General features: G+C 48.0%; 1 protein-coding gene across 1 annotated transcript in view; it reads left to right on the top strand.

The window, feature by feature from the left end:
- Nucleotides 1–25,887, top strand: part of LOC123770424 (growth hormone secretagogue receptor type 1) — a gene marked incomplete at its 5' end in the record, with an annotated part of 63,707 nt that extends 37,820 nt beyond the window's left edge. Inside the window, 5 exon segments of the mRNA XM_069324476.1 lie at nt 752–848; nt 12,514–12,663; nt 13,000–13,116; nt 15,165–15,277; nt 23,498–25,887. Coding sequence (XP_069180577.1) covers nt 752–848; nt 12,514–12,663; nt 13,000–13,116; nt 15,165–15,277; nt 23,498–23,825 — 805 coding nt within the window. The 3' untranslated portion in view covers nt 23,826–25,887.
- Between the last annotated feature and the right edge of the window lie 333 nt (nt 25,888–26,220).

The following is a 26,220-nucleotide window of genomic DNA, read 5'->3' as shown; positions in this document are numbered from 1 at the left end:
CCCCCACACACCACATAACCAGCCCATGTGTCCCCCACACACAACATAACCAGCCCATGTGTCTCCCACACACAACATAACCAGCCCATGTGTCCCCCACACACAACATAACCAGCCCATGTGTCCCCCACACACCACATAACCAGCCCATGTGTCCCCCACACACAACATAACCAGCCCATGTGTCCCCCACACACCACATAACCAGCCCATGTGTCCCCACACACCACATAACCAGCCCATGTGTCTCCCACACACAACATAACCAGCCCATGTGTCCCACACACACCACATAACCAGCCCATGTGTCTCCCACACACAACATAACCAGCCCATGTGTCCCCCACACACCACATAACCAGCCCATGTGTCCCCCACACACCACATAACCAGCCCATGTGTCTCCCACACACAACATAACCAGCCCATGTGTCCCACACACACCACATAACCAGCCCATGTGTCTCCCACACACAACATAACCAGCCCATGTGTCCCCCACACACAACATAACCAGCCCATGTGTCCCCCACACACCACATAACCAGCCCATGTGTCTCCCACACACAACATAACCAGCCTATGTGTCCCCCACACACCACATAACCAGCCCATGTGTCCCCCACACACCACATAACCAGCCCATGTGTCCCCCACACACAACATAACCAGCCCATGTGTCCCCCACACACAACATAACCAGCCCGTGTCCCCCACACACAACATAACCAGCCTATGTGTCTCCCTACAGCCCGGTGATCGCCCTGACGGAACACAGACGTGTCCGATACATTGATGAGTCCATCGTTCCTGTCTGCTACACGCGGGCTGACAAACCCTGGGCTCAGGTCAGTCCTCGTCCGAGCCTATTGGGCTCTATCATATCTACATTATAAACTGTGTATGGAGTCAGCCTCCACCACATCACTGCCTAATACATTCCACCTGTTAACTACTCTGACACTGACAAAGTTCCTTCTAACGTCCCTGTGGCTCATGTGGGTACTCAGTCTCCACCTGTGTCCCCTTGTGAATGTGTAACCTGTCTTATATATATTGCTTTTTGCTGCCCTGTTAATTCCTCTGAGAATCTTGTATGTGGTGAACATGTCTCCCCTAACTCGTGTGTGGGGGGGAGGGGAAAGGGAGGAGAAACTTGACAGGTGTGGTGGTGGTGGGGAACATGACAGGTGTGGTGGTTGAGGGGAACATGACAGGTGTGTTAGTACTCACATTGTATGACAGTTGGGATGTAGCCAATCACGGTCGGGCAGGTCTGTGACGTCACTCCCTACACAGGTGGTAGTGGCCCTCTGGAGACCTGGGACCAGATTCACGAAGCAGTTACGCAAGCACTTACGAACCTGTTCATCTTTCCATAATTTTTATCGGCTTTGTTTACAATTATTAAACAGTTAATGAGCTCCGAAGCACCAGGAGGCTGTTTATAACAATAACAACAGTTGATTGGCAAGTTTTCATGCTTGTATACTGTTTAATAAATGTAACTAAAGCTGTCAAAGATTGAGGAAAAGATGTACAGGTTCGTAAGTACTTGCGTAACTGCTTCGTGAATGTGGCCCCAGGGTCAGTATTCTCACACACGGGCGGAGGAGGTCGGAGCTCGGGTGGTCGTAGCTCTACACTCTCACCTTCCTCACTACACTGCTGGAGTGATCTACGGTGTGTTCACCTTCCTCACTACACTGCTGGAGTGATCTACGGTGTGTTCACCTTCCTCACTACACTGCTGGAGTGATCTACGGTGTGTTCTCTGCACTCCAACAAGAACAATACATTCAAAGGTAACGAACACTGGTCGCAGCTGTGGGATCCCGAATGAATTTTCTGGGCAACGAATCTCAAGTACCCATAAGGCCACGTGTTTGAAGCCGCCACCGCCGCCGCCGCAAACCGCCGTCGCCGTTGCCGCAAGCCGCCACCGCCGCCGCAAGCCACCGCAAGCCGCCACCGCCGCCGCAAGCCACCGCCGCCGCCACCGCAAGCCGCCGCCGCAAGCCGCCACCGCCGCCGCCACCGCAAGCCGCCACCGCAAGCCGCCGCCGCCGCTGCAAGCCGTCGCCGCCGCAAACCGCCGTCGCCGCCACCGCAAGCCGTCGCCGCCACCAATGCATTAATATTTAATGATATTGTGCCAGTCCTGGGTGCTCCCATCAGCCACTACGCTCGGTCGACGTCCTCAGAAGTAAGGCGCAATATTTACACGTGAGAACGCAATTTCATCAGTGAGGGGAGAGGAATTTGCGCCGCCAGACATTTTTGAATTTCCCGCGCCATCTTGGCGCCTGCGCCGCCCCCCACCATCACCCGCGCCCACACACGCCGCTCCTGCTACATCACTCTGCTGTGAACTCCTGCCTAGCAAATCGTGCTTTCCTCGCCATCATCGACGCTATATCGTCGTCTCAGCGCTTATCGTCGCGCCCCGACATCATTGCCAGTGTAGGGGTCCCAGTTGAGCTTCGCGCCACGGCCGCTAGGAGCGCTGCCTCCAGCCACACGGAACTTAGACAAATCTGTGTGTAATTTGTACACACATTGGGGAAACCGGTCGGCCGAGCGGACAGCATGCAGGACTTGTGATCCTGTGGTCCTGGGTTCGATCCCAGGCGCCGGCGAGAAACAATGGGCAGAGTTTCTTTCACCCTATGCCCCTGTTACATAGCAGTAAAATAGGTACCTGGGTGTTAGTCAGCTGTCACGGGCTGCTTCCTGGGGTGTGGAGGCCTGGTCGAGGACCGGGCCGCGGGGACACTAAAGCCCCGAAATCATCTCAAGATAACCTGAAGAAGATACATGTACAGATCGTGCATGGGCCTCTTCATCGCCTTGCCACCGGGTTTCCGTGTTGGTCGCGGTTAGATCACAAAGCCTGCTGCCCTGAGTTAAGTAATTAAGAGCTAAGACTTCGTGTGCCATATTTTAAAAAGGTATGACGTAAATATATCCAGAACATCATATGTATTAACCATTCAGTAACATGCAGGCGATGAGTCACAATAACGTGGCTGAAGTATGTTGACCAGACGACACACTAGAAGTTGAAGGGACGACGACGTTTCGATCCGTCCTGGACCATTCTCAAGTCGACTTGAGAATGGTCCAGGACGGACCGGAACGTCGTCGTCCCTTCAACTTCTAGTGTGTGGTCTAGTCACCATTCAGTAAAATGTTACGTACTCAACTCCCAAAGTTTCCCGGAGTAATTTCATCATTTCTTGTTTCTCACAGTAATTTCACTGTGCATTAATTGTGTTAACTAGAGTGTTATTAGTACATTCAAAGTCCAGTTTTTTTTATTGTTGCCACTGGAGGCGGCTAGTTTATTGTGCACCCCATACCCATCCTGTGAGCGGTAGCGCAAAAAGCATTACAGAGGGCACAAAAGGTCTTTATCAGACCTCATCTTAGATTATTACATAAACAATTTCATCTATCCTTCACACCTTATAGATACTATGTCAGCTAGTTACAGAGAAAGTGCTATTACAAGAGCAGTCCAGAGAAGTAAGAAATCATTGGTTTAATAACAGTTAAGGATTTACACAATAGATTTTTTTTTCCTCCAGACCTAAATTTGAAATTTATTTCTTCAACATTTCACATTATAATTTTACCATAGCAATATATATATATATATATATATATATATATATATATATATATATATATATATATATATATATATATATATATATATATATATAACTGAAAACTCACACCCCAGAAGTGACTCGAACCCATACTCCCAGAAGCAACGCAACTGGTATGGGTAAATATGGGTTTGAGTCACTTCTGGGGTGTGAGTTTTCAGTTGCATATTGTCCTGGGGACCATTCAGGTTTGTTCGCATTTGTGTTCCTCACGTGTGCCCCAAAGAATGAGGTGATTTGGTAAAATGCTATGCCCAAGATTACTATCCGAGTGCCGGCGGTGGGGTGGTTCAAATAGCCTCGGCTATCACCTCATTATGTCCGGTCGTGATGGTCAAGTGGATTAAGGCGTCTTGTACATACCAGTTGCGTTGCTTCTGGGAGTATGGGTTCGAGTCACTTCTGGGGTGTGGGGACCATTCAGGTTTGTTCGCATATATATATATATATATATATATATATATATATATATATATATATATATATATATATATATATATATATACACCTGTGTCCAGTTTTTCCTGTATTGCCTCCTGTTGTGTTGAATTTTTTTAATCAAAATTGCAATTTTTTTTTTTTTTTTTTTTTTTTTGAGATATATACAAGAGTTGTTACATTCTTGTACAGCCACTAGTACGCGTAGCGTTTCGGGCAAGTCCCTGGAATACGATCCCCGCCGCGAAGAATCGTTGTTACAACCAAGTACACATTTTACTGTTTAGTTAAACAGACGCTACAGTTAAGGATTTGCGCCCAGTAAATCCTCCCCGGCCAGGATACGAACCCATGACAAAGCGCTCGCGGAACGCCAGTTACACTTCAAAGTTTTATAATATAATTTGTAGTGCTTAGCCTGGTTTAATTACTTTATATACCCCCTTAACTCCAGCCATTTTCATACCACATTACTAATTTCATTCACAATTTTGCTTGTTTTTAATTATTTTGTTGCCAGTACAATTTAATAATTTTTTCTGCCATTTTCTTACTTTAGCCAAGTTTGATATTTTTTGAGTCTTTTATTTTTGTGTATTCTATTTCTGATGCCTGATGCACTTAATTATAATCTGCGCTCAAGCATTACTTCAACGGCAGTGACAATGTCTTCCACTGTTGCAACTTCTTCTGACTCAGCTGGAGCAATTGTTCACACTACTCTCCAGAGGTCAGCTCAGGAAATTCGCATGCCCGAAACGCTTTGCGTAATAGTGGCTTTAGGCATTGTATGTACTAGTCCTATCTATAAATCCATCACTCTTTGTAAAATCTCTTGTATGTATGTACCTTAAATAAATAAACATTTGATTTGATTTGATGGCTATTCCACTTTTCGCTGACGAATCCCCCTTGTTAGAGTCCTGGTTTAGCAAGGTTGAGGCTAAAACCAAAGCCCGTTTTTCTGAGCCTACTGATGCTGAATATTTGGGAGTTGCTCAGTCAGCTGTGGACACAACCAAAGGTGATGCACGTTTTGTTGTTGATGAGAAAGCCATTGTTAGCCTCCAGTCTTGGTCTGAATTTAAGGATTTCTTTCGCCGGTGCTTTGTTAACAAAGGAGACCTCGACCCGTATAGGTTAGTCAAACAAATTGCCAATGCCACCATGCAGCCTGGTGAATCGTTTAATGTGTTTACTAGCCGTCTCGATCAGTATCTGTATGCCTTAGTGTCTGCTATGATTAGTTCCTCATGTGTGGATAAAGGCAAAGCACTGACCCCTGAGGCTATGGCCAAAATGATAGCATTTGGGACTGTAATTAATTTTGCCCCAGAGCATACTAAACCGATCATCGAGCAACAAAATTTTGGAGTTAAACATGAAATTGGTGAAGTGTTTGAGGCTATTAACAATGCCGCTGATAAACTAGCTCCCCGAAGTGCTCAACTGTTGCCACCCTCTGACACTGTAAATGTAGTAACAAGCCCTCAGCATCCTCCCACAAACTCTCAAAATTCTTGGTCGCAGAACCACACCCATGGTCGTAGCCCTCAGTCAAATTCGCCTAGTCATAAGTTGCCGAGACGCCATAGTACACAACCATCCACTCCCTCATGTTGGCATTGTGGAATTAACCACCTCGCAAGGGACTGTTGGTCCACCCCTAGATCATCACTTCCCTAGACAATTCTCTCGGTCCCCTCGTCAGGCTAATCATTCTAGGCTCCCATATTGCAAGTATTATAAACAAGTTGGTCACCCACACTGCGGATTGTAGAGCTAGGCAAAGGACATCCCCACCTCGTAACTCCCACGGTCAGTCTTGGCGAGGCGCACAGCGTCCAAGACATTATCAGAACTCGCGTAATTACAACTCCCAGTCCAGCCATAATCCTACGTCCAATTATAATGATCACAAAATGCTGGAGTTCAGAATGTTCACTCAATGTCGTCGAGAAACCCTCAAGGCCATCCGCTAATCAATTCAAGTTAGCCAGTCCTAGTGCCCTCCCTGTGTACTCAGTAGCTACCCAAAATAGATTTGAACATTTGACAGAGGACACTGACTCTCGGCCGGTTGTAGATGTTGATGGAACCGCAGTGAATTTGACCCAGATGAGACGCAGACTTCCTAGGCAACATTAATCACAAGTAGTAACTTGTCCAGTCTCAAGTGATGACCCTCTTGTCACAGCCATCGTACATAGTAGAATTTTGAAAGCCTTTCTTGATTCGGGTGCAAAAATTAATATTGTCAAGCGTTCAGCTCTTCGAGATATTGCAAGCAAGCACCCTATTCCAGTAAGAAAGTCACCCATACCTTTAAGTGGTGTTTCAGGAAATGCAGTAAAAGTTCAAGGGGAAGTTGACCTTCCACTCAAGTTAGATGACATCACACTGTCTATAACCTGTTTAGTTGTTGACTATATCTATTCTCCTGGTGACATTGTTTCCCCATCGTTGGAACATTAGTATCAAAGACCACGTCATACCCTTGTGTAGCATGTATCGACAGGGCCATGAGTTCAACCTTTAATCAGATTACGTTAATTTTGTTGACACCCGCCTTGCTAGCGTAGGTTTGTCAGATTCTTGTAGCAGTAGCATACCTGAGAACACGGGCACTCGATTGAAGCATCGTAGTTGTGCAGTTGTTAAGGAGAATGAGTATCGGGACTTTCTGGAAGGGGACGCCCTAACGGATTCTCGTTGTCTCGCTCGCCTGGCAGCTTCCATCTCTGAAGTCAGTGGTTCCACGGCTACTGACACTGTGCTGCACTCTCATTCTCTCACCAGAGTAAGAGTCAAAGTTCAGGGAGTGCCTGAGTTGTCGGATGTGATTGCGGAAAGTGAAAAGTGTAAAGTGAACGGTACGTTTGTTGAACCCTCCTGGCACACAGTGAAGGATGGTACTGTTACAATGTATATTGTACAACCCGTTCTCGCAAATTTAATAAGTCAATATTGACTTATTAAATATGTGCATAGGTGACATACTTAACATAATAGATACCCTTAAAAAGATTCATAGAAAACACCGACCTTACCTAATCTTGTTAGTATCTTAAGATAAGCATCTTATTGCTTCGTAATTACAATTATTACCTAACCTATAATAGGTATAGGTTAAGTAATAATTGTAATTACGAAGCAATAAGATGCTTATCTTAAGATACTAACAAGGTTAGGTAAGGTCGGTGTTTTCTATGAATCTTTTTAAGGGTATCTATTATGTTTAGTATATCACCTATGCACATAGTTAATAAGTCAATATTGACTTTACGAATTTGCGAGAATGGGTTGTATTGTAAACACTAGTAATGCCCACATCCATCTCCAGTCTGGCACCCATGTTGTAGATTTTGCCCATTACTCGTTACCGGTGCGAGTTGTGGATGATGACTCCATGGATCATACTGTTTGTACACTCACACCAGGAGAACAGGGATCTCAGCCAGAGGTGCAAGTGCTACACCTCTGTCCTACTGATTTCCCTGACTCTGGCTCAGCTTTTGGAAATTTTGAACAGAAATAGAGCCGCTGTTGCTCTACCAGGAGAAAAGTTAGGTCTCACTCCTCTTATTACACATATAATTCCCCTTGAACAAGGAACTACACCTATTTATGTACCAGCTTACCGTCTTCCCCATTCTCAGAGAGCAGAAGCCGATAGACTTGTAGAGGAAATGTTACAGAGTGATGTAATTGAGTCGAGTAATTCACCATGGAATGCTCCATTGATTCTTGTACCATAGCGATATGGGACTTGGAGACCTGTAATCGATTATCGGAAGCTTAACAGAGTAACAATACCTGATCGTTTCCCACTTCCAGTTCTAAATGATTTGTTGCAAAGTATTGGTCGGAACAAAGTATTCTCGACATTAGATTTGTTGCAGGGATTCTGGCAAATCCTCCTTGATGAGGAAAGTAAACAATTGACAGCCTTTAGTACTCCCAATGGTCATTTCATTTAAAAAAAATGCCGTTTGGTTTGTGGAGTAGTCCAATAACCTTTTCACGGCTCATGACGAATCTATTTCGTAGATTGATAGGTAGTACTCTTCTAGTTTACCTTGATGATCTCATAATCATGTCGCAAGATGTTCAGACTCATTTCCAGAACCTTGAGAAAGTACTTGCTAAGCTCATAGAAGCTAATTTAAAAATAAAGCTTGCGAAGTGTTCATTTTTAAAGAAGATTAATTTCCTCGGTCATACAGTTAGACCTTCAGGCAGTACTTTGAATGAATAAAAAATTATTGCTGCCCGTGATTTTCCAACGCCTCGTACCGCAGAAGCCATAATTACCAAGCAAGTAACTGACAAAAGATTAAACAATCCATGGCTCACAAGTGGCATTCTCAACTCAATCAACAAGAAACATGAATATGAAAAGAAAGTTAGGATTGGCCTAGTTTCAAAGGAAGTAGTTAAAAGGTACTCATCAATGCTTACCAGTATCATAAGAAAGGCAAAACTTGCATATTATGTGAATAGATTCAATGAAGCAAAAGGCAACATGAAAAGCACTTGGAAAACTATCTCTAGTATCCTAGGAACTAAACAACACTCACATAACCAAATAAAACTCTACAAGGATGGGGGTATACCGTCAACTGACTTAGAAATGGCAAATGAATTTAACAGTTTCTTTTCATCGGTTGGTGCTAATCTTGCCAGTAAAATCCCACAGACTCAGACACATATTAACACATATCTCTCAGGCAGCTATCCAAACTCTCTTCTCCTTTCACCAATCAGCCCGGCAGATGTTGTGTCCATCATACATTCTCTAAAAACCAAGGCAGGGAACACCAGTGAAATTCCGTCCATTGTGTACAAGAGAGCCTCCCATGCCCTTGCCCCACCCATAGCACTACTGTTCAACAAATCTATAGAGTATCACACCTTCCCTGATATCCTCAAAAAAGCAAGAGTAACGCCAGTCCATAAAGGAGGCAATCCGGCGGACATAAACAATTATAGACCAATATCAAATCTACCCATTCTATCAAAAATATTTGAAAAAATTATTTACAAACAGCTCTATTCCTACCTCGTAAAATTCGACATACTCAGCCCCTGCCAGTTTGGCTTCCGGTCCCAAAAGAGCACCAATGATGCAATCATTAGTCTCCTTGACATTATCTACTCAGCCCTTGACAAAAATGAGTTTCCGATTGGACTCTTCATTGACCTATGAAAAGCCTTTGATACTGTTAATCACAACTACCTCTTACTTAAACTCCAGCATTATGGAATCCGAGGCCTTGCCCTTGACTACATCCGATCCTATCTTAGTGACAGACACCAATATGTAACCATCAATGATACAACTTCGTCCACTCTACCAATTACCGTTGGAGTGCCACAGGGCAGCATCTTAGGACCTCTTCTATTTCTTATATATATAAACGATCTGCCTAATGTCTCTAATATTCTCAAACCTATATTGTTTGCTGACGATACTACCCTTATCTACTCAAACCTCAACCCACATACACTAAATAATGTTGTGAATAATGAATTAAAAAAAGTCCACTTATGGATGTCAACGAACAAACTAACATTAAACATCGAAAAGACTTACTACATCTTATTTGGAAGCAAATCATCAAATGCAATTCAGCTACAGATAGACAACATTAACATCAGTAATAAAAATGATGGCAAGTTTCTTGGCCTATTCCTAGACAAGAGACTCAACTTCAGCACCCACATTCAACACATAACTAAGAAAGTCTCTAAGACAGTTGGTATACTCTCCAAAATCAGATATTATGTTCCTAACTCTGCTCTCCTCTCACTATATTATGCACTAATCTACCCCTATCTTAATTATGGTATCTGTGCATGGGGGTCTACCACTGCAAACCACCTTAAGCCCATCATCACACAGCAAAAATCTGCTATCAGAATAATAACTAACTCTGCTTTCAGACAACACTCAGCTCCCTTGTTTAAATCCCTAAACTTGCTAAATATTAACTCCCTCCACACATTCTCTTGAGTCAACTACATTTACAAAACCCTGTTCTTAAATGCAAACCATGCTCTGAAACTCTCCCTGGACAGATGTAATAGGACCCATTATCACCACACCAGAAATAAATATCTCTTTGATATCCCCAGGGTCAAACTTAATCTGTGTAAACACTCTATGCAAATTAAGGGACCTAGTCTATGGAACTCACTCCCTAGTGAATTGAAAAACTGTAAAACTTTTGCCTTATTTAAAAGCAAAACCAAAAAGTACCTAACTTCATCTATTTAGTTTCCTACACTGAGCTTTAAATTTGCTCTGTACCTAGTGTTACCCAATCTCCTAATTTTTATGTAATATCAAACAACCTTATCATTGTGTTCATTGCTGTCTTCTTTTATGTGCTAGCCATATGCTGTATTGTGACTACCAATTTTTGTCAACTACCATTCAAGCTGTCATTGCAATCAATCTTATATTGTTTCTGCTGTATTGTGCCTACCAATTTGTTGTCAACTACCATTTTAAGCTGTCATTGCAATCAATCATAGCTACCTATGTGCATTAATATACTGTACCTATAATTTTCTCTCATCTTTTTTTTTCATTCCATGTAATCTGTTATCATTTTTTTGTCTATAAATTTTGCAAATATTTACCTCCTTAAAATTTTCTTAGATTAAGGACCTGCCCGAAACGCTGCGCGTGCTAGTGGCTTTACAAGACTGTAATTACCATATTTGTATCCTCACATTCCTTATGTACATTCTTGTATATGCATAAATAAATAAATAAATAAATAAATAAATAAGACAATTCACGGGTCTTGTAGGATTTTATCGTTCATTTATTGCTGGATTCCCTATTATAGCCGCTTCACTTTACAAGTTGCAAAGAAAGGATGAACCCTTTGTTTGGGGAGAGGCCCAGGAACAGTCATTCCAAAAACTCAATGAGGCATTGATCTCGTCACCTGTCCTTAGGTACCCAGATATTTTTAAACCTTTTGTGCTGGTTACAGACGCTAGTGACATAGGCTTTGGTGCTGCATTATTTCAGACAGAAGGTCACAGAGATCAAGCAATAGCTTATGCGAGCCGTACATTATGTAAGGAAGAGAAAAATTATAGTGCAACAGAACGTGAAGCATTAGCAGTTGTATGAGTTCTTAAACATTTCAGGGATACAATTTATAATTACCCAGTTCATGTCCTTACAGATCACCAACCTTTAATTCCTTTGTTCAAGAATAAAAATCCCGTTGGAAAGTTTGCTACATATTTGCTCACAATTCAAGAGTTCAATTTCACATTTGGTTATATTCCAGGAGAGCAAAATATTGTTGCTGATGCATTTTCTTGACACGTAGCTGCGATTCTGTTAAATTATCCAGCATTAGACGCTACAGTAGTCAAGACAGAGCAGAGGCAAGACCCCAACTGGGCACCCATCATTAAGTTTAACTAAGTTTTTCACTATGTTCAAGTTTTTAACTAAGCAAGATAGTCGCCCGATTCATAAACCTCCAGTACCACTGAAAGAGTTAGTGATTTTAGACAATTTACTGTGTAGAGTAGTAAAGCAAGGGACAGCCCCGAGGAAGTGCTGTCAGTTAGTTGTTCCAGCTGTCTTGGTACCAACTGTGTTAAAGATTATCAATGATGCTCCTGCAAGTGCACATCCAGGAAAGGATCGTACACTCCAACAAGGTCGATTAAAGTATTTTTGGCAGAAAATGGCTAAGGAGATTCCTCATTATGTTGACAGATGTTTAACCTGCTTACAGCACAAGGGACATGTAGCAGGACTTAATGCAATTCATGTGTATCCAACGACTGAAGCTCCTTGGGAACAAGTATTGATGGATTTGTTGACAAATTTTGCGGAAACGGAAAAAGGGAACAAACACTTGCTTGTAATGGTTGATAATTTTTCATGATATTGCGAACTACTTCCTATCCCGAACAAAACAGCAGAAACTATAGCCAGTGCATTCCATGACCAAATAATTTGTAGATATAGTATGCCTTAAGTAATCCTTTCAAATAATGGTCCAGAATTCAGTAATAGTATTTTAACTAACTTGTGTGATTTATACAACATTAAAAAATTTAGTATTATGCCATATCACCCAGCAAGTAATGGATTAGCAGAGCGTACAAACAGGAAAGTGTTAGATGCCTTGAGAGTCATGTTGAATTTTTATAACAGTAATTGGGTGCGCCATAAATTCTTCCATTAATGTTTCTACAGGTGACACTCCTCACACTATTCTTTATGGTACAGATAAGAGCCTCCCTAATGAATTGACTAACGAATTGAGGTGTGGTGGGTGGAAACATGACAGGTGTGGTGGTGGGGAAGATAACAGGTGTGGTGGTGGTGGGGAAGATAACAGGTGTGTCCCCACAGGTGTTCGTGGTGTCGTCGATGGTGGGGCTGTTCTTCCTGCCGCTGGTGGTGCTGGTGGGCCTCTACTGGAGGATCGCCCGCCAGCTGCTCCTCGAGGACCAGCAGCTGTGTAGGGATAAGCCCAACCCACACCTCCAGGCCCGTAAACAGGTGTGTGGCTCCTTCCACTCTCACTCTCTCATTCCCACTCTCACACTCACTCTCACTCTCACACTCACACTCACACTCACTCACACTCACTCTCACTCTCACACTCACTCACACTCACTCTCACTCCCATATGCTGTAGCTGCCTTCTGGTCTCCTCTCTCTCTTTCCCTTCCTCATTACCTTACAGTTGTTGGGGTTGAAGTCAAGCAACCATTTGTTTGACCAGTGCTGGAGTTTGTCCAGGTCCTCCTGTACCTTCCTGCAGTTCTCATGTGTTCTCGCATTCCTCATCTGCTGGGGAGAGTGGCAGTTAAGGTGGTGCTTCTCCTGCTGCAGGTGGTGGTGATGCTGGGCACGGTGGTGGTCGTGTTCTTCATCTGTCTGCTGCCATACCGAATCTTCAGCCTATGGTTCATCTTCACCACCAAAGAATCAGAGCAGTCAATAGGTCAGGTAGGTTCCTGTACTCTTGTTAGTGGGTAACATCCACCTTGTTAGTAGGTGGAGGTTACGCTGCCTCTACGCTCTGGCTCAGAACGTGAAGGAGCCGGTGAGGTGGTGGTGGAGGTGTTGGAGTCTAAGACCTCGAAACTGTTGTGAGACTGAGGAAGGAGAGGGTGAGGAGAGGTGGAAGGCAACACATGAGCCTAAGACGTGCCAGAAAAAGAGGGAAGACGGCGGACCTGGCGCCTAGCCTCAGAAAAAGACAAATGATCACGATGCTTCAAATTGAGGATGGTTTCCTCAAATTTGTAATGCACACATGCCCGGGAGAAGGCAGGGTGGGTGTCACCCCAATTGATGCAGAGAGTTTGGGAAGAAGAGCACTCCGTCTTAGAGTGACCTGCATCCCCACACAAGGGGCAGAGACACACCTCACTTGTGCCCCTGGAGGGACCATGCCCAAATCTCCAGCACCTGCTGCAGAGGCGAGGAGAGGGGATGTGCTCCTGAAGGGAGCATCTGGCACCAGCAAGAGTGACAGAAGGTGGAAGGGACCGACCATCAAACGTGACCTTCACTACGTGAAGAGGCTGATGGCGACGACCACGACGGGGTCAGGTGAAGGTATCAATCTGGAGGATAGAATGGCCTTGGGCCTCACGGATATACTTAATATCCTCATGGCAGTCTTTCAGTTCCCTATCACCAGTTGCAACATGGTGTGCGAGGATAATTGTGCCAATGCTGGCATTTAACCGGACATTTTTGTAGGTCCTAACAGGGGGTCTCCCCAAAGCTGGACAACGAGGCTAAGCGGGCAGCTGCTGCCTGAGAAGGAGCAGCGACGACTCGCGTACCAGTATGTGTGGGGTTAAAAGTAACAGAGGCATCCACCGAATCAACTAGGTGTTTATGCAGGAATAAATCATCAGGACAGATTGAATAAATATGATTGATATCAAAATATTTAGTCCATGTAGCGGGACCAAACAAAACATGGAATATAGTAGAACTGGAAGGAATCCTGCACATGTGACTGTGGAGGGGTCGACACTGAGCACCCTCAGTAGGAGAGGGGGTAAAAGGTGCAGTTGTTACAATGAGAGAAGGAGCCACTCCAGGTATTGACGTGGTCACCACTGGGAGCTTGGGGTTCGACCCCGCTACAGAGGTGAGAGGGTGAGCAGAAAGGGGTAGTCGGGAAGGTCAGGGAGGTAGCTTGGTCTGGGCCTTATGTAGTAGGGACTACAGAGCCCGGCCTTCAATCACAGTCTGACTCGGGAGCCTGGTCGCCCACCCCACGAGTCTGAGAAGTTAAAAGAGGGTCAGACATTGGCATATAAGCGAAAAAGTAATAATTTCATTCACGAATAAGCCCCCATACCCACCATGGAGCCACAATTAGAGGATAGGACACCCGACAAGACGGGGCCCTCCTGAGGTGCATCGTGGGTATACGCCCCACAATCACCAGCTTAAGAACCGTAGGTCCATCGAGATCACGTTCAGCAACGAAGGCGAGAATTGACAATAAAAGCGTCCCCCCCGCTCACAACGTTGAGTCCACAGTTCTACGGGTGAGAGAATGTGCCTCACCAAACACCCGGGCATCAAAACAGAAAATGTCCGAAAGAATAATCAAGAACGGTAAAACGTCTAGGAAAGACAATTAGAAAGGAGAAGAGGGGAAGGTAAATGAAACATAAGGAAGACGAAAAGACCTCCAGCAAAAGTAGTGAAGATGGCAGCAGGAGCATAAGGCTCCAAAAGGACAGAGGACCATCCCGTGGAGCATCACACCCCGGCAGCCGCCCACTAAGCCCCTTCACAGCGACACTGGAATCGAAAGGGAGGGGGGGGGGTGTTAGTGGGTAACATTCGTCCCTAGTTAGTAGATAACCTCCGCAATGTTAGTGGGTGACATAACCCCTAGTTAGTGGGCACCCTCCATACTTGTTAGTAGTTAATTAGTTAGTAGCTAATCTCCTGCTTAATAAAAAGTAACCACCCCAATGCTAGTGGGTACCCTGCCCCTGAGAGTGTACTGTGCCCCACAGGAGACGTACTACAACCTGCTCTACGCCTTCCGTGTGTTGGTCTACGTCAACTCCGCCATCAACCCGGTGCTGTACAACGTCACATCTTCCAAGTTCCGCGGCGCCTTCTTCAGGTAGGTCTTCCCACACTACTGTGGGGGTCATCTGTCCACACACTACTGTGGGGGTCATCTGCCCACACACTACTGTGGGGGTCATCTGTCCACACTACTGTGGGGGTCATCTGTCCACACACTACTGTGGGGGTCATCTGTCCACACTACTGTGGGGGTCATCTGCCCACACACTACTGTGGGGGTCATCTGTCCACACACTACTGTGGGGGTCATCTGTCCACACACTACTGTGGGGGTCATCTGCCCACACACTACTGTGGGGGTCATCTGCCCACACTACTGTGGGGGTCATCTGTCCACACACTACTGTGGGGGTCATCTGCCCACACACTACTGTGGGGGTCATCTGTCCACACACTACTGTGGGGGTCATCTGTCCACACACTACTGTGGGGGTCATCTGTCCACACACTACTGTGGGGGTCATCTGTCCACACACTACTGTGGGGGTCATCTGTCCACACACTACTGTGGGGGTCATCTGTCCACACACTACTGTGGGGGTCATCTGTCCACACACTACTGTGGGGGTCATCTGTCCACACACTACTGTGGGGGTCATCTGTCCACACACTACTGTGGGGGTCATCTGTCCACACACTACTGTGGGGGTCATCTGTCCACACACTACTGTGGGGGGTCATCTGTCCACACACTACTGTGGGGGTCATCTGTCCACACTACTGTGGGGGTCATCTGTCCACACACTACTGTGGGGGTCATCTGTCCACACACTACTGTGGGGGTCATCTGTCCACACACTACTGTGGGGGTCATCTGTCCACACACTACTGTGGGGGTCATCTGTCCACACACTACTGTGGGGGTCATCTGTCCACACACTACTGTGGGGGTCATCTGTCCACACACTACTGTGGGGGTCATCTGTCCACACACTACTGTGGGGGTCATCTGTCCACACTACTGTGGGGGTCATCTGTCCACACACTACTGTGGGGGTCATCTGTCCACACACTACTGTGGGGGTCATCTGTCCACACACTACTGTGGGGGTCATCTGTCCACACTACTGTGGGGGTCATCTGTCCACACACTACTGTGGGGGTCATCTGTCCACACACTACTGTGGGGGTCATCTGTCCACACACTACTGTGGGGGTCATCTGTCCACACACTACTGTGGGGGTCATCTGTCCACACACTACTGTGGGGGTCATCTGTCCACACTACTGTGGGGGTCATCTGTCCACACACTACTGTGGGGGTCATCTGTCCACACACTACTGTGGGGGGCATCTGTCCACACACTACTGTGGGGGTCATCTGTCCACACACTACTGTGGGGGTCATCTGTCCACACTACTGTGGGGGTCATCTGTCCACACACTACTGTGGGGGTCATCTGTCCACACTACTGTGGGGGTCATCTGTCCACACACTACTGTGGGGGTCATCTGTCCACACACTACTGTGGGGGTCATCTGTCCACACACTACTGTGGGGGTCATCTGTCCACACACTACTGTGGGGGTCATCTGTCCACACTACTGTGGGGGTCATCTGTCCACACACTACTGTGGGGGTCATCTGTCGACACTACTGTGGGGGTCATCTGTCCACACACTACTGTGGGGGTCATCTGTCCACACACTACTGTGGGGGTCATCTGTCCACACTACTGTGGGGGTCATCTGTCCACACTACTGTGGGGGTCATCTGTCCACACACTACTGTGGGGGTCATCTGTCCACACACTACTGTGGGGGTCATCTGTCCACACACTACTGTGGGGGTCATCTGTCCACACTACTGTGGGGGTCATCTGTCCACACACTACTGTGGGGGTCATCTGTCCACACACTACTGTGGGGGTCATCTGTCCACACTACTGTGGGGGTCATCTGTCCACACTACTGTGGGGGTCATCTGTCCACACACTACTGTGGGGGTCATCTGTCCACACACTACTGTGGGGGTCATCTGTCCACACTACTGTGGGGGTCATCTGTCCACACACTACTGTGGGGGTCATCTGTCCACACACTACTGTGGGGGTCATCTGTCCACACTACTGTTTGGGTCATCTGTCCACACTACTGTGGGGGTCATCTGTCCACACACTACTGTGGGGGTCATCTGTCCACACACTACTGTGGGGGTCATCTGTCCACACTACTGTGGGGGTCATCTGTCCACACTACTGTGGGGGTCAACTGTCCACACTACTGTGGGGGTCATCTGTCCACACACTACTGTGGGGGTCATCTGTCCACACACTACTGTGGGGGTCATCTGTCCACACTACTGTGGGGGTCATCTGTCCACACACTACTGTGGGGGTCATCTGTCCACACACTACTGTGGGGGTCATCTGTCCACACTACTGTGGGGGTCATCTGTCCACACACTACTGTGGGGGTCATCTGTCCACACACTACTGTGGGGGTCATCTGTCCACACACTACTGTGGGGGTCATCTGTCCACACACTACTGTGGGGGTCATCTGTCCACACTACTGTGGGGGTCATCTGTCCACACACTACTGTGGGGGTCATCTGTCCACACTACTGTGGGGGTCATCTGTCCACACACTACTGTGGGGGTCATCTGTCCACACACTACTGCGGGGGTCATCTGTCCACACTACTGTGGGGGTCATCTGCCCACACTACTGTGGGGGTCATCTGTCCACACTACTGTGGGGGTCATCTGCCCACACTACTGTGGGGGTCATCTGTCCACACTACTGTGGGGGTCATCTGTCCACACACTACTGTGGGGGTCATCTGTCCACACTACTGTGGGGGTCATCTGTCCACACACTACTGTGGGGGTCATCTGTCCACACACTACTGTGGGGGTCATCTGTCCACACACTACTGTGGGGGTCATCTGTCCACACTGCTGTGGGGGTCATCTGCCCACACTACTGTGGGGGTCATCTGTCCACACACTACTGTGGGGGTCATCTGTCCACACACTACTGTGGGGGTCATCTGCCCACACACTACTGTGGGGGCCATCTGTCCACACACTACTGTGGGGGTCATCTGTCCACACACTACTGTGGGGGTCATCTGTCCACACACTACTGTGGGGGTCATCTGTCCACACACTACTGTGGGGGTCGTCTGTCCACACACTACTGTGGGGGTCATCTGTCCACCCACTACTGTGGGGGTCGTCTGTCCACACACTACTGTGGGGGTCGTCTGTCCACACACTACTGTGGGGGTCATCTGTCCACACTGCTGTGGGGGTCATCTGCCCACACACTACTGTGGGGGTCATCTGTCCACACACTACTGTGGGGGTCATCTGTCCACACACTACTGTGGGGGTCATCTGCCCACACACTACTGTGGGGGTCATCTGTCCACACACTACTGTGGGGGTCATCTGTCCACACACTACTGTGGGGGTCATCTGTCCACACACTACTGTGGGGGTCATCTGTCCACACACTACTGTGGGGGTCGTCTGTCCACACTACTGTGGGGGTCATCTGCCTACACTGCTGTGGGGGTTATCTGTCCACACTACTGTGGGGGTCATCTGCCCACACTGCTGTGGGGGTCATCTGTCCACACTACTGTGGGGGTCATCTGCCCACACTACTGTGGGGGTCATCTGCCCACACTACTGTGGGGGTCATCTGCCCACACACTACTGTGGGGGTCATCTGCCCACACTACTGTGGGGGTCATCTGCCTACACTGCTGTGGGGGTTATCTGTCCACACTACTGTGGGGGTCATCTGCCCACACTGCTGTGGGGGTCATCTGTCCACACTACTGTGGGGGTCATCTGCCCACACTACTGTGGGGGTCATCTGCCCACACTACTGTGGGGGTCATCTGCCTACACTGCTGTGGGGGTTATCTGTCCACACTACTGTGGGGGTCATCTGTCCACACACTACTGTGGGGGTCATCTGTCCACACTACTGTGGGGGTCATCTGCCCACACTACTGTGGGGGTCATCTGCCCACACTGCTGTGGGGGTCATCTGTCCACACTACTGTGGGGGTCATCTGCCCACACTACTGTGGGGGTCATCTGCCTACACTGCTGTGGGGGTCATCTGTCCACACTACTGTGGGGGTCATCTGCCCACACACACTACTGTGGGGTCATCTGTCCACACACTACTGTGGGGGTCATCTGTCCACACACTACTGTGGGGGTCATCTGTCTACACTACTGTGGGGGTCATCTGTCCACACACTACTGTGGGGGTCATCTGTCCACACACTACTGTGGGGGTCATCTGTCCACACACTACTGTGGGGGTCATCTGTCCACACTACTGTGGGGGTCATCTGTCCACACACTACTGTGGGGGTCATCTGTCCACACACTACTGTGGGGGTCATCTGTCCACACTACTGTGGGGGTCATCTGCCCACACTACTGTGGGGGTCATCTGTCCACACACTACTGTGGGGGTCATCTGTCCACACACTACTGTGGGGGTCATCTGTCCACACTACTGTGGGGGTCATCTGCCCACACACTACTGTGGGGGTCATCTGCCCACACACTACTGTGGGGGTCATCTGTCCACACACTACTGTGGGGGTCATATATCCACACACTACTGTGGGGGTCATATGTCCACACACTACTGTGGGGGTCATCTGCCCACACACTACTGTGGGGGTCATCTGTCCACACACTACTGTGGGGGTCATCTGCCCACACACTACTGTGGGGGTCATCTGTCCACACACTACTGTGGGGGTCATCTGTCCACACACTACTGTGGGGGTCATCTGCCCACACACTACTGTGGGGGTCATCTGTCCACACACTACTGTGGGGGTCATCTGTCCACACACTACTGTGGGGGTCATCTGCCCACACTGCTGTGGGGGTCATCTGTCCACACACTACTGTGGGGGTCATCTGCCCACACTGCTGTGGGGGTCATCTGTCCACACTACTGTGGGGGTCATCTGTCCACACACTACTGTGGGTGTCATCTGTCCACACTACTGTGGGGGTCATCTGCCCACACTACTGTGGGGGTCATCTGTCCACACACTACTGTGGGGGTCATCTGTTCACACACTACTGTGGGGGTCATCTGTCCACACTACTGTGGGGGTCATCTGCCCACACACTACTGTGGGGGTCATCTGCCCACACACTACTGTGGGGGTCATCTGTCCACACACTACTGTGGGGGTCATATGTCCACACACTACTGTGGGGGTCATCTGTCCACACTACTGTGGGGGTCATCTGTCCACACACTACTGTGGGGGTCATCTGTCCACACTACTGTGGGGGTCATCTGCCCACACTACTGTGGGGGTCATCTGTCCACACACTACTGTGGGGGTCATCTGTCCACACACTACTGTGGGGGTCATCTGTCCACACTACTGTGGGGGTCATCTGCCCACACACTACTGTGGGGGTCATCTGCCCACACACTACTGTGGGGGTCATCTGTCCACACACTACTGTGGGGGTCATATGTCCACACACTACTGTGGGGGTCATATGTCCACACACTACTGTGGGGGTCATCTGCCCACACACTACTGTGGGGGTCATCTGTCCACACACTACTGTGGGGGTCATATGTCCACACACTACTGTGGGGGTCATCTGTCCACACACTACTGTGGGGGTCATCTGCCCACACTACTGTGGGGGTCATATGTCCACACACTACTGTGGGGGTCATCTGCCCACACACTACTGTGGGGGTCATCTGTCCACACACTACTATGGGGGTCATATGTCCACACACTACTGTGGGGGTCATCTGCCCACACACTACTGTGGGGGTCATCTGTCCACACACTACTGTGGGGGTCATCTGTCCACACACTACTGTGGGGGTCATCTGCCCACACACTACTGTGGGGGTCATCTGCCCACACACTACTGTGGGGATCATCTGCCCACACTACTGTGGGGGTCATCTGTCCACACACTACTGTGGGGGTCATCTGCCCACACACTACTGTGGGGGTCATCTGCCCACACACTACTGTGGGGGTCATCTGCCCACACACTACTGTGGGGGTCATCTGCCCACACACTACTGTGGGGATCATCTGTCCACACACTACTGTGGGGGTCATCTGCCCACACACACTACTGTGGGGGTCATCTGTCCACACACTACTGTGGGGGTCATCTGTCCACACACTACTGTGGGGGTCATCTGTCCACACTACTGTGGGGGTCATCTGCCCACACACTACTGTGGGGGTCATCTGTCCACACTACTGTGGGGGTCATCTGCCCACACACTACTGTGGGGGTCATCTGTCCACACTACTGTGGGGGGGGTCATCTGTCCACACTACTGTGGGGGTCATCTGTCCACACACTACTGTGGGGGTCATCTGTCCACACTACTGTGGGGGTCATCTGCCCACACACTACTGTGGGGGTCATCTGTCCACACTACTGTGGGGGTCATCTGTCCACACACTACTGTGGGGGTCATCTGCCCACACACACTACTGTGGGGGTCATCTGTCCACACACTACTGTGGGGGTCATCTGTCCACACACTACTGTGGGGATCATCTGCCCACACACTACTGTGGGGGTCATCTGCCCACACACTACTGTGGGGGTCATCTGTCCACACACTACTGTGGGGGTCATCTGTCCACACACTACTGTGGGGATCATCTGCCCACACACTACTGTGGGGGTCATCTGTCCACACACACTACTTTGGGGGTCATCTGTCCACACACACTACTGTGGGGGTCATCTGCCCACACACTACTGTGGGGGTCATCTGCCCACACTACTGTGGGGGTCATCTGTCCACACACTACTGTGGGGGTCATCTGTCCACACACACTACTTTGGGGGTCATCTGTCCACACACACTACTGTGGGGGTCATCTGCCCACACACTACTGTGGGGGTCATCTGTCCACACTACTGTGGGGGTCATCTGCCCACACTACTGTGGGGGTCATCTACCCACACACTACTGTGGGGGTCATCTGCCCACACACTACTGTGGGGGTCATCTGCCCACACACTACTGTGGGGGTCATCTGCCCACACACTGCTGTGGGGGTCATCTGTCCACACACTACTGTGGGGGTCATCTGCCCACACACTACTGTGGGGGTTATCTGCCCACACACTACTGTGGGGGTCATCTGTCCACACTACTGTGGGGGTCATCTGCCCACACACTACTGTGGGGGTCATCTGCCCACACACTACTGTGGGGGTCATCTGCCCACACACTACTGTGGGGGTCATCTGCCCACACACTACTGTGGGGGTCATCTGCCCACACACTACTGTGGGGGTCATCTGTCCACACACTACTGTGGGGGTCATCTGCCCACACACTACTGTGGGGGTTATCTGCCCACACACTACTGTGGGGGTCATCTGTCCACACTACTGTGGGGGTCATCTGCCCACACACTACTGTGGGGGTCATCTGTCCACACTACTGTGGGGGTCATCTGCCCACACACACTACTGTGGGGGTCATCTGCCCACACACTACTGTGGGGGTCATCTGCCCACACACACTACTGTGGGGGTCATCTGCCCACACACTACTGTGGGGGTCATCTGCCCACACTACTGTGGGGGTCATCTGCCCACACTACTGTGGGGGTCATCTGCCCACACACACTACTGTGGGGGTCATCTGTCCACACACTACTGTGGGGGTCATCTGCCCACACACACTACTGTGGGGGTCATCTGCCCACACACTACTGTGGGGGTCATCTGTCCACACACTACTGTGGGGGTCATCTGCCCCCACACACTACTGTGGGGGTCATCTGCCCACACACTACTGTGGGGGTTTTCCTCCACAAACTCTCACCATAAACGCTAATTACACTTATTTTTTTAATTTAATAAATTTTGATATTAAAATTGTTATATATTGTGTAATAAATTATACATAAATATATTAAAACTATATGTAACATATTTAGCATATTTGATATTAGGATGATTGTTTCAGTAACTCCTTCCCTCGTAAGCTCATTGTATCATTCTTCAGTAATATCATCGTCACTTTTATAGTTGTTCATGATGGCAACATCTCCATGTTGCAATGATTGCACCATCATCAGTGTATCATTACGACATCTAGTGACAAAATTAAGATATAATATTGCTGGCAATGTAAATTTTATACCTTTGATTTAAATGATGTAAGTGAAATTGACATTATATACAGCATTATATACTGGTGATCTCAATAGGCTGATGCATGGGTTTCGTTGCAGGTTGCTAGGCGTTGGTAGCGGGGAGCAGGTGTGGTGGTGGACGCCTCAGGCGGGGGTCAACACTGGCAGCAGCTCCTGCAGGAGCAGCAGCACCGCCACCAGCCTCACCAAGGCTCGTGCCCCCTGGAGGAGCCAGAGGCTGGTGGTCCGCTGTAGCTACACTTGTCTCCAGCGGGAGGGAGAGACGTGTCCGCTGGTACCCCAGCAGCCCGCTGCACCTGCCGTCTGGGGCACCGTCAACCCGGCCCAGCAGCCCTCCGGCAGCCCCTTCCTCGCTAGGTCCTCCTGCACCCGCGACGCTGTCAGGCAGATTGAAAGCTTCGTTTAACGAAGTAATTCAACGCCCTTGCTCTACTAGTTTTCCCCTGAAGGATTGTGTGCAAGTCTCCATACAGTCTGATCTCCTCACAATCAGAGCTCAAACGTCCGGCACTGTTGAGTTTGAAGCTGATCAGGCTTTAACAGAAGCAGATTCAGAATTCGCCAGAATTCATTTCGGCAGATTCATTTGCCAGAAATGATTGGCAAATGATTTTTTATATTAATAAATGCAAGAACCTGCATGTGGGGCGCCTCCACCACCACGATAATAACATTACATTACAGCAGGAGCGGACAGCAGCAGCAGCAGCAGCAGCAGCAGGAGCGGACAGCAGCAGCAGCAGCAGCGGACAGCAGCAGCAGCAGCAGCAGGAGCGGACAGCAGCAGCAGCAGCAGCAGGAGCGGACAGCAGCAGCAGTAGCAGGAGCGGACAGCAGCAGCAGCAGCACCAGCAGCAGCAGCAGCAGCCAGAGCAGTGAGCCCCACACCAGCGGTCCTGTGCACTGAGCAGGTTATCTTGATCACTGGCTGGCTTATATCACCTCCTGAGAGTGATCACATTGTTATCACCCACAATGTACCATCACTATTGCTCTAACTGTTTGTCATATAACTGGTGTGAACCTGAACCATAACTATATGCTCATTACTCTTATCAAGACTGTGTGTTAACTTGTATTGCTAAGACAAACAATAAAGTTTTTATGTACACTGCTCAACTTGTTCAACTTTTATGGATTAAAACTTAAAGTTTTCTCAGAAGAAAGCAAAAGCTTGGAGCTTTTCATGCTCGCGTCCTCTCGGAAGTGGCGAAGCCTTAACTTGCCTCTTAGACTCCACTGACAGAACATGTGCATGTTTTCCACCTTTTGGTTCAGACGCAGAAAACTAATTTTCTGTTAAAATTAGAAAACTAATTTAAACTTTTCTCTCCGCGTGTTTTATTATGAACAACAAACAATTACTTCCCAGATATACATTATAGGACTTCCTATTTACAATTCTTATAAACAAAAGAGCATCTGCTCCAAACATGCAACACCTTACTTATATAGTATTTAATCCCATATAATACCTTAATCCCAACATTCCTCCCCTTTTAAACTCTATCCCAACAGGTTAAGTCTCTCAGGCGGTCGTATGACTCTTCCTGAGTGTCTCAACTGGGAATCCTGACCTGTTACTTCTGGGAAACATTCTTCTAAATTACTCCTTGTAGAGTCCATAGGGTTAACTGTACAACCCGTCCTCTTAAAACTAACGTCACTTTTGGCTGGTATGCGCGGCACTATGGCCCAATTTGGACGTAATTTGAAATGAAATCGACTCACAAAAGTGACGTTCTGTTCCGTTTTCTGTTTGAGTCGTCCGGCCCTCCTCGGACAGCTTAGAAGAGGAACTTTCAATTAACGTTTTTCATAACGTTTTGAAACTTTATGAGAATTTCCTGCCCACCTAACCTATCAGAGGACCCTTAACTTACTGTTGTTGAAAAAAAAATCCCATTTATTTTCAATTTATTTTCATTTTCAAATTACGTCCATATTCGGCCATACGGACAAACGGCCAAAAGCGACGTTCTTTTTAAGAGGACAGACTGTATTCCCATTACCCTCTACTGCCCCTTGCTCTGCCTCCCGGTCTCCTGCAGGTGCTGCTATCCCTTCATTATCAGGATGGGTATCACTAGTTGCCCCCCCCCCCCACCTGAAGGGTCTTCAACATTCCCTGTGAACCTTGGCATGAGCTGATCGGCATGCCTTTTCCAATTAATGTTCCCAAAACTCTGCACTTGCACAGTGAAGTTCCTGCGGCCCAGGACCTCCCTAATCTTCCCTTCCACCCAGGGCTTTCCACTTCCAAAATTCCTTGCATATACTGCATCCCTCTCGTTAAACAACAATTCCTCTCCCTGAGCCAACTGACTGGCCAAGCTAGTTACCGATTTCTCTTTATTGGGATCTGTCTTTACTGCTTCCATGTGCACTTTAAAGTGTCTATTAAACAGTAATTCAGAAGGAGATTTATCAGTAGTAGAATGAACAGTTTTCCTTTGATTATACAAAAATCTACAAAGCCTTGTATTAATAGTACCTTCCGTAAACCGCTTTAACCCTTCTTTCAAGGATCTCACTGCTCTCTCTGCTAGACCATTTGAAGAAGGATTATAGGGGGCAGGTGTTACGTGTTTAATACCGTTTGTTCTAAAAAAAATCCTCCATTTCCACAGAAACAAAATAAGGAGCATTGTCTGAGACAATTATGTCTGGCAATCCAAAATTACAAAATGTTTTCCTTAGTAATTCACAAGTTACAGATGATGTGGTGGAATTACACACATGAACATCCAGAAATTTGGTGTATGAATCCACCACCACTAGGTAATATGTATTATCCATAG

Source organism: Procambarus clarkii, chromosome 14 (assembly GCF_040958095.1).
Source record: "Procambarus clarkii isolate CNS0578487 chromosome 14, FALCON_Pclarkii_2.0, whole genome shotgun sequence".
NCBI classification, from domain to species: domain Eukaryota; kingdom Metazoa; phylum Arthropoda; class Malacostraca; order Decapoda; family Cambaridae; genus Procambarus; species Procambarus clarkii.
Note: the sequence above shows the minus strand (reverse complement) of the source record. Positions and strands in the feature narration are given on the sequence as shown.